Source organism: Nuphar pumila, chromosome 12 (assembly GCF_984573655.1).
Source record: "Nuphar pumila chromosome 12, dmNupPumi1.hap1.1, whole genome shotgun sequence".
Taxonomy (NCBI): domain Eukaryota; kingdom Viridiplantae; phylum Streptophyta; class Magnoliopsida; order Nymphaeales; family Nymphaeaceae; genus Nuphar; species Nuphar pumila.
The window spans coordinates 16,725,860-16,742,359 of NC_143260.1; the positions used below are offsets into that span (position 1 = coordinate 16,725,860).

The window sequence follows — 16,500 nt, forward strand, 5'->3', positions numbered from 1 at the left end:
TTTTTGGGGGTAAATTTGGGGTCATTACATTCTTGGAGCTGGTCTTCCATATTGGATCATCTTATCACTCCTCGCATGTATTCGGATTGGTCTAGATGCGCTGCATCATTTCTCCCTGATCAAAAGGCTTCATTCTTGGAGCCTGCTCCTTGTTTGTTGAATTTCTATAGTACTTGAGAATTTTCAAGACATATTTGTTCCAGCAAAAATGACCTTGACCATTCACTTTTACAAAAAAGACTGACACACAAAGGACATTCTGAAATTTATAGAAGACTCGCCTAAGAAAATTTTTGTCAATACCAGAATCAACTTGTTCTAACAAGATCTTAGAAAAAACTAGATTATCAACTAACATATCTAACAAAAGAAATGATTTTTTTAAAACTTTGAATGATAATTCAAGCACAATCAGACCTAGCAAGTGCTAAAATAGAAGTAACATCAAATTGTTTCTTTCTCGAAATAGATTGCAACTAAAATAGATGATTGGACACATCCTTGCAATGAATTAAAATTTCATCAAAATAAATTGCAAGAAATTTTTTTATATATGACCTAAAAACCTGATTTAAGATTCACATGCAAATAGAAGGTGCATTTGGAAAATCATAAGGTGTGACTGACCATTTATGCAAATCATCCCTAGTTTCGAATGCAATTTTTCACTCATCAGGAATAGGTTCACCTTCGATTTCATGCATAGGCTTCTCGTGAACCTCATCAAATACTAGTGCACCCTCAAATATATGTGAGGATTCTTCCTCCACTTTCTAATCGATCTCGTCAAAGACCAGATCACCAATGATTTTACGAAGAGATTTCTCTTGAGGTTCCTTTGTTAAAATTATAGAGGTATGAACAACCTCTTCTACTTGCCCTCTCATCTCATACTCGGTAGGATTGATTCTATAATGTGGTAAATATGGCAGTGATGCTTCTGGATGCAAATCTATGTGATGTTGGTCATCTCTAAGGGGTGGTAGACCTGGTGGAAGGTCTTTAGGAAAAATGTCATTGAATTCTTCCAATAATGGTAAGACTCTAAGGTTTATAAGTGAGGGTATAGACTCACTCGAAGGAGAGTCTAATGTTAAGAGAAAATAGTAAGTTTGAGTATGAGCCAAGACTTCCTTCAATTCATGCCTAGCTATGAGTCAGCGGACAACTTAGCCTTAGGTGCAATAGGGGTGGGTTTGGGTGTGGATGATGTAGATGATGAAGGTATTGATGATGTTGCTAATGGTTGCTAATCTCTCGAAGGTAAGAAATTCCTCCAGGCGATTAGAGCCTCTCCTCTATCCACTATCTCTTCATCATACCGAGACTCTACCTTAGGATTCGAACTAGGTTATGTATCCTCAATCTTCTCTTCATAATGAGACTCTACATCAGAATAAAACTAGACTCCTCGTCCCCTACTTCCTCATGCACTTCCTCTATAAGTAGTGCCTTACTCCTACACTCGGTATTTCTATGTCCAATTTTCCTGTATGTATGGCACTTAATGGGGCTACTGGAACTGGATGATCTAGCCTAATATGACCTTCGAGTACCCTGACTTGTGCTCCTAGGTGGAGAACTCGTATGACACAACACCTTAGTTGGACCACATTGAATTAGGAAACTCGATAAGCTGCATGGAGATTCATGCAATCCCAAGAAATAGGTCCTACTACCTCGCCCCACTTGACACTCTAAATGACAAGCTAGTCTATGTTCCCTATCTTGGTCCAATTCATGAACCATACGAGTCAAGTCATCAAATTGATGTTGTAAATCCCTATCCTCATGCCTATGACTCCTAGCTTCATAAGCATCAACAAACTCACCTTGACTACGACCGTCTTGTCTCCAAGCCATGGTCAACTAAGCAAAGGATCTCTCTAAGGTGGGTGACACCTAGTCTAAGCTCTGGTACCAATAATGGTGTAACGGATTACAGAGATCGGTTCACAAACACACTTCTAATGTCATATTCGAATGATGAAGTGATTATGACTAAAAACTAAATCTGAACTTAAACCAATTTCTGATTCAATACACGAGAAAAATCAGATTTAATGGTTTCTAAAAAAAAATAACTATAATTAGCCATGAAATAGCAAATATATATATATATATATATATATATATATATATATATATATATATATATATATATATATATATATAGAGAGAGAGAGAGAGAGAGAGAGAGAAAGTGATGCGTAGGAGCCCAACCCATAGGGGCGCAACCATAGTGGAACGCCGCTGAAATATGCAAGTGATGGACTCTCGACATTTTTTGCACAAAAAATGTTGTTTCAATGCCATTTCTGCGCAAAATCGGGCTTTAGCAGCGATCAAAACTGCCACTAAAAAGGCTTTTTAATAATGTCGGGAGCATCCCCTGGGGGTGTTAGTGGCGCTGCAGAACCATCGCTAAAGCCTAGAAAACGCGTGATGATGGACGATAAGCATCGTTCCACCCATAGTTGCACATCTAAGGGTTATGCAGCTCTCTCTCTCTCTCTCTCGTTCCACCCATCGTTCCACTTATATATATATATATATGCTTCAAAACATACAATTATAATTTCAGAATTGTAACATGTGACAAACCCAACTTGGGATAGGCTCACATACACAAACTTTCGAAAATCTAGATTCTTTTGAATTCAGCAACACATTGACCAAAACAGACTTTAAACCCAGTTGAACAAAAAATTAAAACTGGAACATACGACCGGACGAACATCAATAATATTCTGTTTGAGTCGGCTTCAATCAGATATAACCGATCAGTTTCGGGAAAAACCAAAGTTGCCTGTGCACTCCCCTCAATTTAGGTAATCAGGAAATTTAGAGTCAGAACACTGTGACAGATAATAACAGTATAAAATCATAACATAAAATGCATCTAAAGAACGTTGGTTGAACCTCATTCAAATTGTAATTCATGCACATTGTTACACGCAACCCAGCAGTGGCAAGGATGTCACACTAGATTCATAGACTCTGATGTTAAGAGAAAAATGTAGGTTAACAAGCACGAATAGGGGAATCAAGTACAGATATTTTCAGCACAGATTTCAGGAAAACATATTTCAACGCAGACCATATTTAGCGCAGGGAAAAAAATTTATTTCGAGCCAACTTTCTTCAATGCAAGTTAGGTTCATCATGAATAGAACTTCATTGATTTAACGTTCTCTCACAACATTCATGCCAACATTCATATTATGCTCAATGACAAGCAGGGATTCGAATCAGCAGATAATGCAAGCAACATCAAACAGAGAACAAGTTTTTTAACAATGCATAAGATTTCAAAACAGGAAAACAACTTCCCAAGATGAGTTTCCAAGTTAGATTTCAGCAGGAAAGTTCAAGCAACATCAGAAACAGATCTAATATCAATCAGACAATGAATTTGCTCAAACTCAAGCCAATTTCTGAAAATAGAAATTAACAGGGAGCAGCAGAATATCGCCATTAACTATTTGATGCAACCGAACGGGAAAATACCAACATGTGAAACTCAAACGTTAAATATGAAAATAAATCAGAACTGAATCAGATGCAAATAAGTCTAATTTAATCACTCAATCAATGTTGGCTCTATGGAGTTTAAATTCGGGAACAATAACCACTGTTTGGCTTTCAATCCAACAGATTTTACAAACACAAGCTAAAAACCGATTTTATCAAATTACTAGTTTAGACTTCATCAAACCATGTTCAATCAGATCTCATTGTCCACACTTAGAACAGAAAATAATTTCAGCAAACACGTTGCAGCAACTACACAAATTGCTAATCAGAAAATTTCAATTTTGATTATTAAGAATGACACGTAAAAATATCAAGTTCAACACAATTCATAAATTCGATTGAAGCAAACCAACACCTAGTTGAACTCCTACGGTAGTTCTGTCCACACCAACGTGTTTTGGTTCAGCTCCCAGGTATGCTCAGCAGATTCTAGGCTCAAACAGTTTAAAGATCGATACAGCTCATGCCCAAATGACTCAACACACGCCCGAATGGTTCAGTTCACCAGTTGATGCCAAGAATGACGAAATCATGAACTGAAGTGGATGCATGGCAGCTCCACTCGTTGATGTACAACAACTGGTTCTAGTTGGAGTTCTAGCAGCTCCAAAACATCAATCACAACAATTGATTTGACGTTTAATGCAGGGATGTTGAAGATGAAGGTCGTCCTTCACTCTTCTTTACTAGCAATCCCTCTCAATGCCACTCTCAAGTGCAGCCTACACTTGAAACTCAGTTCATTCTTCACATGTAAGGTTCACTCCATTTTCATTTCTAAAATTTTTCTCAAATTCAAAAAGTAGCAAGAAGACCCCGCCAACATTTTTGGGTTCTCTTTTAAAGGGAGAAGAGAAGAGTGCTTAGCTCTCATTGGCTCCCGTGTTAATTCACTTGGGGCCAATGAGAAGCAAAACTCGTAAGCCTTGTCATATTCTCCTCCCTTTTCAGCCAATGAAAGAACCCTAAAAATGTGTGGAATGACTCTCTTGAGAGGCCACCCTCTCATTGGCCTAGGAGAAGTGTCTTGGATTGGACACTCCAAGAGGCCACCTCCATTTGGGGCCAATGAGAAGGATCTAATTGTAGGGTGAATTGGATCCGCTAAATCTAAAATTAAAATGGATCAGGGTCCAAATCTATTGCTGAAAAAAAAATCTATCCATACCTCTACAACCTCCAGTACCCAAAATATATCATAACGGGTACTATAACTATCTGGATCCGGCTCCTACCAAAAAAATATATAAAATATTTTGTAGTTCCAAAAGTTCTCATATTTGGTACTAAATTATCTAACTGAATTTTTGAGATATTTATAAAAAAAAAACTCAGAAAATAAAGAAGGTAAAAAGATGAAAATACTATGATACCCCATTTTGACCCAACTAGGTGGTTTTGGATTTGGTTATACGTGGGTAGCAGGTCTTCTATTGTGGATCATCTGGATCATTTTGTCGCTCCTTCTATGCGTCCAAATTGGTCTAGATGCGTTGATCAAAAAGTCTGTCTTTCGGTATAAAATTCATAAAAAGTTTATAGAATTCACAAACTTTTGTATATTGTCGATTTATAGAGATGCAAAATTTCATTTTAACATACGAATTTACGTGTATATATAAGCAATTACAGTGCAAATTTTATCAAGAGTTTTGCGTTGGTTGTTGCAAAAGTCTACTTTCAAAGCAAAATTCATAAAAAGTTTGCAGTATCCACAGACTTTTGCATGGTGTCGACGCAATGTGAGATTCTATTTTAACATGAGAATTTACTTGTATATATATTTTTGATTAAAGTATGAATTTTATCAAGAGTTTTGCATTGGTGGTTGTGAAATTCTTTAAATATTTGCAAAATTTCTAAAATTCTTTTTCAGCATGAGAATTTCGCAATCAATTAAAAGTGATATTTTTGTACGAGCATAGTATAAAAGCAAAGGTAGGGTTTCACAGAAACTAGAATTTTTGTGGTCTTTAACCAGTGGAAAATTATGGTGATTTTTCTAGAGCCACACATCGATGGTAAAAGGATTGGTGACACTTCATCGGCAAAAAATCATCAACAATTATTTTTTTTTATAAGTGCATCTCATGGTATGTGTGGGATAAGAAACGAAAAGACCACAAGTTTTTTGTGAGTGTTGCAGTTGATCATCTGAAAATCCGTTCTCATCATAGAGAACATGAACAATGATGTATAATTAATGGGGGGTTTGTGCCTTTAACGAGTTGTGATAGCCGGATAGATGTGTTAGATAATGATGATGATCACTACAAGAAAAGATGTCATTGCTAATTTTGTAATAGCAACATGTTGCTGACAGCTTGTTGCTACTCACATTAGTGCAGCAACAACATGATGTTGATAGCATGTCGCTGAGCATGGTCATGCAGTAAAAAAGAAATCATATTTGCCACTCTTCGCAAGTGTATAATCTGGACCAGATTTGCCACTTGTTGCTCATGTGCAATCTGATCATATTTGTCATCGTGTTTGCGTGTGAAATCTGATCAGATTGGCCACGGTTGGAGTATATGCAATCTGATCAGACTAACAATTTTTGTTAGACGTTTATAATCTAATCAAATTGGCAATGTATTGGATGATATTTTCTGAACAATTTGGCTGTGTTCAGACCTGTATTCATCTGGACTACAGGGTGATATATCTGATTTGATTTGATTGTGCATGTTTATGCATTCAAATATTATGTGGCAACTGTGCATATCATATGCATGGAAATTTTGAAGTCATTTTGATGTTTGCATAAATATGATCATGTGTATGTTTGGATATTATACATGAAATGAATCATGATAATGTATGTTGCAAGCATCTGTTTGCATGTGTATGCAGTTGGCTTTATGTATATTTATGTTGTGTGATTGAATATGCATTGTAGACATGTTTTGGAACAAAGTGTGTGTTATATGTTCACTAAAATTTTGTAAAAAGATGCATAAGTCATTTTGAGATGCTTTTGTGGTCAAATGTGAACCACTGTAAGTTGTGTAGGCCAGGAGCATGTATTGCTCCAATGTTGTTGATTTTAATTTATGCATTGCAAAATTTATCTTTAGAAAGTATTGGTTTTCCTAAAATAATTGCATTGTTAAATTGTGCGGGCTAGGGCCTGAAGTTGGATTTACAAAATGGTTTTTGTGTGAAGAACTTGAAATTATTTGAAAACTTAAAAGAGACCAAAGAATGTAATTAATCACTTTCTTGATGTCCCTTTCACAATGTGGGAATATTGGATGGCGATTTTGGAAAAACTATAATGATACTAAAACTCTATAGGCGATTATGCCCCTAAACCCGATATGGTGGTTCACCTCTCGGCCACGATTTTAGAGAGATTCAGCCAGTTTGCCTAGGAGTATTGTTATTGACTCAGTTGTAGTTATTGATATATCAAGAAAGTAGTGTCAATGGTTGATGATTTTTATTGATGTCCCAAAATTAGGTAAGGATTCCTAATGTTTCGATAGAAAGTGAGAATTTCTGATATCGATCAAGGAACAAGTGTGAAACCTAGAAATAAAATACAAATTATGTGTTAAGATACAACTGAAAACCTAACTTAGAATTCAGAAATTGTTGTGACTGTTTTGAGTATCCGCGGGTTTAAGAAAAAGTGAAACAAAAATTTATATGCATTTAATAGGGACATACATACAAAAGCAACTCTGATAAATAACTTAATAAGTTATTTGTGCATGTGCATTGAATCATGTGTTTATGTTTATTCTGTTTTTCATGATAATTATCATTGCATGATACTTATTTAAACGCTTGAATCGCAAGTTGATTATGAAAATTATTGTTGTGATATTTCTCTGAAATTATACATAAATATGATTTATGCTATTTTCTTACTGTTTGAATTTTTAGAGGAATTCGTACAAAGGACTTTGGATCTTACCTGTTTTCAAAAATTGTTTATAAGACCGGAAGCTCAGTGATGAGTTGACTTTTTAGCTGGAGACTGCGAGCCTTGCGTGACATGTTCTGGGTTCTTGACAAAGTGGCTCCTTGTTACAGACGATTTTATTATTTTAGCTTATATAGCATTTATTCAATTGATTAATAAAGTTGATTATTTTTCTTTTGATTCAATGCATTGTTTGTTGTGGTTTGGTATATATTAAATCTGTGAGACCCCAAATTCTTGGATTTTGTTTCTGCAATTATTTAAAAAAAATCCACTATTTTTACAAGGATTAGTTGGGGTCGTTGCACATGTTGTGAGTGAGGTCCTGTGTTTTGGTCACTAAGGGTAGACTAATCTCCAACCACAATAGCTTAGGGGAGGAAGACTCCTTATGAAGGAGGTCAAGCTACGTATGCTACCAGTGTTGCACTACGACTTTTTCAAGGAAAGGAATCCTTGATAAAGGGCTATTAATTTTTGGTGTCAGTGTAACCATCTGCTCTTAGGGTTAATAAAATACTGAAATTACCTATGTTTGAAAATACACCCCTATGTAGACCGGTGAGCCTATAGCGTCCTAGACAATGGTGCCACTTGGACACAATTAACTAATATCAGAATAAGTAATTGCATTTATATTGTATAGAAAGCAAAAGAAAAACCTAAATAGAGAAAGTAATTAAAATATGTGGATGCATTTAGTATTGTGCATGTCTTGGTCCATGTGACCTATTGTTGGTGTTTTCCTCTAGAGTTAGAGGATATGTTCATGTATTGAGTTTTTCCACAGAGGGATGTATGTACCACTTATAGTTGTACCTAGGACCTTTGGTAGACCTTATCTACTTGTAGACCTTGCTTTGTTCGCTATCGCGAGATGGGAGGTCAAGTTTCTTACTGAGACAGTGGTTGGTCTCACCTCTGCTTACTTTCCCTTTTTCAGGTACCCACGAGTAGGTGTGCTTGGTGGCGATGGACGCGATGATTAAGTATCTCTAGAGTTGGATCATGTAACCTTCTAGTCTTGTGATCGTTGTATGTTTTGGGACTTCCACGCATTTTGAATTTTCACATTTTGTATATGCATATTTGTAGTTCATCAGATTTTGTAAATAGACTATATATGGATGAACTTTTTTTAAAATGATAAAAAAAAGATAGTTGGTTCTGAATCTTGAGTGATCATGCATATATTTTGCATTTTATTCATACTATTTTATGCATGATTTGTTAAAAAATCATGTTAAAAACCCAGTCTTATTGGTGTTTTTGAGAATTTGCATTTAAATTGAAAATAAAGGGAAAACCACATTTTTAAATACTTTCCTACATTTTTCAATGCTTGTTTTTGTTTAGAGCATTTTGATTAGTGTATTAATTAGCGTAGAAGTGTTTAAATCATATTTTATTTGGTTTAGGAAATGCACTTTTGTGAAACACGTTTTTTAGAAACACAGAGAATTTTTTAAAATATATTAGAGTTTTCTGAAAAAATGTGCAAACCTAATTTCTTGAGTATAAATAGTAATATTTTTCTCACATCACATGTTTTTCTCCTCTGTAGCCTGCACCCCCTCTCTCTCTCCTCTCTGCCTCCCCTTCTTCCTATTGTTCGATCGATCGGTTGCTTACCTTTTTCTTCTTACTTATGCTTTTCAATCCTTCTTCTAAACCCCGTCGTCACTGGTTCCTCGCATCCCCTCTGTCGGAAAGAGAGCAAAGTCCGTTTGATTGCAACGGGAATGACCACCTTCTTCCTCTCAACCCTTCCATCGGAAGCGAATCATACAGTTTGCTTCTTCTTTCCTGTTTCACCGTAGTTTTAGTTTTTGCGTATCATAAATCATATCATTGCACATTCTGCATATTTAGTTTAGATTTAGCATCTGAAAAATAAAAAGAGAAAAAATATATTGCTTAATCTAGATTAGCTGTTTTTCTTGATTGCGCATAGAATAATTATAGTATAGTCAAATCGATAGTTTTAACATAGCGTCTTCTTATCTTTTCTTGATTTTTAATTAGTTTTAGGTTAGAACTAGATTAGAGTTGGTCTGCATCATATTTTTAATATTCGGTGTTTCATGGAGTACTTAAATAAATTTTTTTCCTTTTCTAGCCGATTTAACGTCTTACATAGTTTTCTGAATATTTTTTTGATGGCATCAAATAAATTGTGGTTTCGTTGTTGTGTTTACTGTTCAACACCTGCCATTCAACTTTTATTAAGTATTAGATTAGTTTTTTTTAGTTAGTTAAATTAATTATTAGATTAGAAAAAAATCGGTAAAAGATAGGAGTAGCGTATTAACCGATTTAGGTAAAGAATAAATTTTTATTTTAGTAGTTTTTAAATTACATTAATCCAGTTCTTTTATAGTAACTAGATTAATAGTGATTTAATTTAATGTCAAGCAAATTAGATTAGTTGCTTAATATAATTAGTTTATATAAAAAAAATATAATCTAGCTGAGTTTCTTCTCTTTCTTTCCAATATCATTTTTTAGAGTGGTTAATATTGCTTTCTTTTAATCATGTTAGCTGCAGCTTAGCGTAGTTTATTTTATTTGATAATTTATTTTGTTTGAGTTACGTTAATTTTATATTAGAATCAGATTTTAATATAGCATAGATTATTAATAATTCATTAAATCGGATATTTAGGTAGTTTATTTCCAAATTTAATTTTTTTTAGATACCGTGCAACATACTATGTTATTGGTTAATTAATTATACATGTGAGTTAAAGTAGTTGAACCTTGAATAGTCGATTAGCATTGTTTCATTGAATCTTGTGACTAGTTGGTAGTTCATGTTTTGTTAACTGCTAGTTATTAGCTTAGTTGTTTTTATTCAATTAATTAGCATATGTTAGTTTTTATTGTTTCATATTTGTTATTTGTTATAGTTTAGATTGTTGAAAATTCGTACAGTATATAGTTTGTTAAAATTCATTTAGTTGCTTTTAGTTTTGTCTTTTAGTCAATTTGTTATTAGTTAGTTTCTTGATTATCTTTAGTGTGTTATACTTTAGTTGTTGTTAGTTAGTTTGTTTTGTTATTTTGACTTTTAGTGTAGTGGTTAGTTTTAAGTAAATAGTTTATTTCTTGTTTTTTTTATGGTTTTTAGTTGAAACTAGCATTAAATTTCTGTGAGTTTTTGTGTTTTAGTTTATGTTTTGTCTTTTTAATTTTTATTTTCAAGGCAATAAAGAGTAGATTAACTTTCTCTGGAATACAAAGTATTTTTTCCGTTCCCTGAGTTCGGCGTGGACTCCACCACTCGTGCGAGCCTATTTTTATTATTTGATGCACGGTTTGTACAAACATTTTTATTAAAAATATATTTTTAAAATACTTTTTTTTAAAAGTTGTATCATTGAGTTCAACTCAATGTTGAAAATGTTTTCTCTTGATTCGGTTTTTACAAACCATGTTTTCTTTCATTGTGTTTTTTTTAATATCTTTTAAAAAAATCATTGATTTTTTTTAGAAATGTCACAGTTTTGGTATCAGAGCGAAAGTTTCCAAAATGGTCCAAGATCTGATCTTGGAAACTCGAGATCTGCATCTTGCCAACCGCCTAACCCGGTTAGTGCGGGTAATAGTACTATTTAATGATACTTTGTCGACGTTTGTATGATATATGCATAAGCAGATTATTTATTTTTGTACATGTAGGTAGCTCGATAGTCTTTGTAGTGATTACATTTATTTATGCATTTTTAGATGCTGAGATATCTAGGTGACTAGATGAGTCAGAGGGATTTCGTTATGGAGGCGCTCTCAACGTTGACCCAGTTTGTTCACAGAGGGAGAGTTCTGGATTCAGGAGATTGAGAACATATGCCTGAGGAATGGTGTTGGCAGTGCCTCGGCAGCTTGTTTGCCGACGGCGATCCAGCTTGTTGATTTAAAAAACCTTTTGTTTGGTCAATCAAACTCACGCTGGTGGGTTCTATGTGCGAGTCTCTTGACCTTGGAAACCTCGACCCTACCACTTTGCGTGCACACCTATCAACTGGTCAGATGAAGAATCTGACGATTCTCCGAGTCCCGAGTCGTATCGGCGGAATCCTTGAAACCTTCCCTTTTTTGTTCTTTTTTTTTATGAAAGCTATAAAGCCAGTACCTATATAATTATAAAAAGGAAACCCTCTCCGGCTCTCCCGCCAGTTCCCTTCCCTCCCTCCAAAAGTCATCAAAACCTCCTCTTCATGAAACTGCTTTCCTTGAAGCTCCGCCACCTTAGGTAAAGAATTTAAGACCACCCGTTTCATGTTTCGATTAATTTCTCCTTTATGCTTTTTTCTTCTTCTTTTTGGTGGACGTTTCGTTGTTGTTCCTTCGTTTCCTTTACTTCGTTCGTTCTGTCTTAGTATGCATTTTTAATCTTGCAATTTGATGGACATGAACTTTATGGCAATTGGTAGTGATTTATTTGATTAATTATGGGTATAATCTTTGTCCTTGCTGTTATTTATGAGGAAGGTTTGCTAGTGATGTGTTGATATACGGGAAAAGATTTTTTTCCTTTTTTCCTGGGGAAATTATAAGTGGGTGTTGTTGGAACTATTGACTTTGTGGAATAGCCAGCGAAGTGCGCATAGTTTTGATTGCGGCAGTTAGATGGGAAGACCAATTTCAGATTTGGTTTTCAAAAAATGGTCGGAATTTGTATAGTACTAATAATGAACAGTAGGGTAAAGCGGATGCTGATAATGCTGGTGTAAACGGTTTCAAAAAGCGCATAGTTCTGCTTGTTTGCTTAATCTGAGCTTGCATACTTATGGCTTACTCAGTGGAAAACATGTATTAGATGCGGCATCTTTCTTGTTTAAATGTGCTTTTAGAGCGAACAGGAATATTGCACTCAAAATTTTTGTTACAAATAAATTCTAGCCTTTCATTAGAGCGGTCTGATCCAAATCAGGTCTTTCATTAAATAACCAATGATATTTAAATGTATATGTTTTGATTAACCACGAAACACCTAGATATGTGCTTTTCGGAGCTATTTAGGGATGGTTAGGAGATAAAACTGATAAGGACCTACCAACTACCCTAGCAACACAATTGGTTTTGAGGGAAAAAATGATGTAGATGGATGTTAAGGTCAAGTTCTAATTAACATTTTATGTTCCTTTTCTTTTCATTTGTTGTTTTTCCATTTGCTTGAGAAAAGAGGAATTTTGGTATTTCCAGACTAGGAGTCCATAACATATTGCCATTTGCCTGACGAGACTGACCTTCCATATATATGTCAGCTTTATGAGCATCTTGTGCACATCACCCATTCTTGAAGGCATTAGAGCCACCGAGCAGTCTTTCTGTGAGGCAATCAAAGATCTGATTTCTAAACGATGCTTTTTTGATGCACTTTCTGTGTATCAGAAACTTCATTCATGTGGGTTCCATGGACATATCTTCATACTCCCGTCTGTTCTTAAAGCATGTGCCTCCCTTCAATCTCTTCGATTTGGCCTTCAACTACACTGCAATATCCTTAAAACCGGTCGTGACTTCGAAATTGCAACAGGGAATTCCCTTGTTACAATGTATGCCAAGTGTTCATCCCCTGCTTCTGCTTTCCAAGTATTTAACACAATGTCTGAAAGGGATGTTATTTCATGGAATGCAATGATTTCCTGCTATGCACAAGATGGGAGATATGTTCAGGCTATGCAACTTTTTAATCAAATGAAAGAACTGAATATCGAGCCAAACACTGTAACTTGGAGCATTGCAATGGCTGGGCATGCTCAAAGTGGAAATGTGTTTGATGTGTTAGAGTTATTCAAGAGGTTTCTGGCTTCAGGTTTGAGTCCCTCTTTTGGCATAACAGCTAGCATTCTCTCAGTGTGCAGTCAGACTTGCAACCTGATGCTGGGCAAAGAAACACATGCATCAATTATCCGCAATGAATCAGGGTTAACTGTATTTTCAGCAACTGCATTGATAGACATGTACTCCAAGTGCTATGATCTAAATGCTTCATTTAAATTGTTTGATGGAATGTCACACAAAAATGAAGTTTCTTGGACTGCAATGATCACAGGCTGTTTGAAAAACAGATACCCTTTGAAATCTCTTCATCTCTTTCATCAAATGCAAGTAGCGAGGTTAGAATTGAATCAAGTGACTTTGGTTGCAGTTATTCCCGCCTGTGCTGCACTGGGAGCTCTGGATAAAGGAAGAGAAATCCATGGGCTGCTTCTTCGACATGGATTTGAATCAGATCACCAAGTTATGGGAGCATTACTCAACATGTACTTAAAATGTGGAGATTTGAGACTTGCTGAACTTGTTTTCAAAAAGTTGAAGAGTCCTGATGTTGTCGTATGGAGCTCATTGATTAATGGTTATTCTTATAATGGAGATGGTACAACAGCCATGAATCTTTTTGTACAGATGAAGAGATGTGGTGTTTTACCGAACTATGTCACCATTCTGGGTATTCTGTCAGCATGTCGTGGTGTGTCAGCAGCGTTGCAGCAAGGAAGAGGAATCCATGGTTATGCTATAAAATCCGGTATAAGTTCATGGGTTTATGTTTGCAACTCATTGATAGACATGTATGCCAAATGTGGATGTCTTGAAGTTTCATACCAAGTGTTTAATGAAATGCCAGAGCGAGATTTTGTATCATGGAGTTCTCTTATTTATGGATATGGCCTGCATGGTTATGGAAAGAGTGCTGTAGAACTCTTTGAGAGTATGCAAGAAGCAGGATTCGAACCAGATCCAATTGCTTTCCTTGCTGTTTTATCTGCCTGTAAGCATGCTGGCCTTGTTGATGAAGGAATTGAATTGTTTACTGACATGATAAAGGACCATCAAATTGTTCCAAGCGTGGAACATTATTCATGCTTCATTGATCTTCTTGCCAAGTCTGGCAAGCTCATAGAAGCATTCAAAATCATGAAATCTATGATGCCAAAACCGAGTCTGAGTGCTTGGGGTTCTCTTGTTTCTGCTTGTAGACTCTATGGTGAAACTGAGTTAGCAGAGCAGCTTTCTTTTCAGATCTTTGAAGCAGAGCCAGATAATCCTGCAAATTACTCATTATTGTCAACCATACATGCTGAAGCAGGCAACAGGCCTGGCGCTGAGGAACTATGGAGATTAATGCGAAAGAGAGGACTGAAGAAGAGTCCTGCATGCAGTTGGATTGAGAATACATATCATGAGTTTTCTGCTGGAGGATCACAATAGACCAGGCGATTGTTTTTATGCTTGAGCAACACATGAAATCAAACGTATTGAAAAGGGGGGAAATGGAGTTGGGGACCAAGAGTGTACTAATGAAGATTGGAAAAATGATGAGTTGGGCACAATCATGAGTTGATAATAATAATAATAATAATAATAATAATAATTTTTCATCACTGCTTCATACAAAACCTCACATATGTTTTTTATTATATTCGAAAATACCTTCAGTTTGTACAGCATTGCATGTTGGAACTTGCTCTTCTGATGCTTTTATGTGTCCTACAGGTTATCACTACTCATTGGAAATCACAGCAAGTGTTGGCACTTAACGTTGCATAACAAGCTGGGTGGCTCTTGCCCGGCTCTGGCTCATTCAGTTATGCAAACTTGAGCATGAACACTTGGCTCATTTGTGCAAATGAGCAGTGCCTGATCAGCTTAATGTACTCGCTAAACTCAATCAGGCATCAACTGCCATGTTTCAGAAGCAAAAAGCATTCCTTATAAGGTCTAATGCCCTTCATATCATCATCGTAATGGCCACCTAAGTTATGTTAAAACAAACTTATTAATGAACTTAATTAGATAGAATGTAGTATATAAGATGGATTATCTTCATATTCTTCTCTCTTAATAACCAGTCTTCAATCATATTTGAAAATATAGGAGCATAAGCACATCTCCCAGACAAGAAAGTAAACGTACACTTACTATTATTCTCTAAGCACTTATGTATCCGTAGAATATCTCACAGTATCTATAAAATAGCAGTAGGACAATTTAGCAGAAAGATATCAAGTTGCAAGATCTCATGCTCTTCCAATGGAGTGTTAAGTATATTGTATGTGTGAAAGAACTCGAGGATAGTCATCATCTCCTCAGACCTTCACAACAAATCTAAGCTAATGGCATTCCGAGAATTAATTTGTCAAATGCATTACTGCCAAAAAGCACAAAATTTTTCTTTGAGAAAACTCTGAACAATAGATGCATCATCTTTGGCTAGGAGGTTCTTTGTTATTTGAGCTCTCATGAATACTTTGCCACTTGTACACCATTTCATTTCATGCGTCATTTTCTTTTAGACACGAGTGTATTGTATTTGGTACCCATGCTTCCTTTGAAGAAAAATGCAATTCCAATTTATATAATCTGGTCATTCTTTTATCAAATGGGTTCTCTAGGCAACACCATTAGCAACTAAGACTTGGTTCTATGCCGTAACCACATCTTTACATCTATACGCACTCTTAGAAGCTTCTCCTGTACCCGTGCATGGCAAGCACTACCTATTACAAAATATACAGCAACCAATTTCATTCGCTAGGGAACTTTGTAGAATCAATGTCACCAGAAAAGGGAAAGAATAACTGACCCAAGTAACAAATTCCCGATCTCCAAATTACTGAAAAAAACTACAGAGAAGGATAAGAAAATTCTCCTTGCAGGATTTACAAAATTAACCACACTAATACTAAATACTTCAGTAATGTGGATATTATGAGGAATCTGCATCAGACTGTTAGGACAGTTGTTATGTATCATAACAAATGCATTGTAGTCATTCGTGTAATATGGCTTATTGGGTACTGTAACATTGTGATAAGGGCATGCTTCTACAAAATATATATTTGTTAATATAAAAGAGGGACATCCCTAGAGAAGAGGGCATGATCCAAGTTCTCCCCATCTTTCTCTCTCTTGAATAGACTGCAGGGCACGCATCCCTTAGCCAATTCCTGTCACAAACATCTTCCTTAAAGCGCTTGAGGTAGGTTTTCTTGTTCATGCTGGTGCACTGGACCAAGCGAACC

The 16,500-nt window shown here is 35.7% G+C and overlaps 1 protein-coding gene across 1 annotated transcript; it reads left to right on the forward strand.

Annotated features, from left to right (window-relative positions):
• Positions 1-12,742: 12,742 nt before the first annotated feature.
• Positions 12,743-14,789, forward strand: LOC149820141 (PPR superfamily protein). Its single transcript, XM_089981748.1, has one exon. The coding sequence runs from the start codon at positions 12,743-12,745 to the stop codon at positions 14,684-14,686; it is 1,944 nt and encodes a 647-aa protein (XP_089837874.1). The 3' UTR covers positions 14,687-14,789.
• Positions 14,790-16,500: the final 1,711 nt, after the last annotated feature.

Coding starts and splice junctions, on each gene's coding strand:
- LOC149820141 (XM_089981748.1), top strand. CDS start 12,743: ATGAGCATCTTGTGCACATCACCCATTCTTGAAGGCATTAGAGCCACC.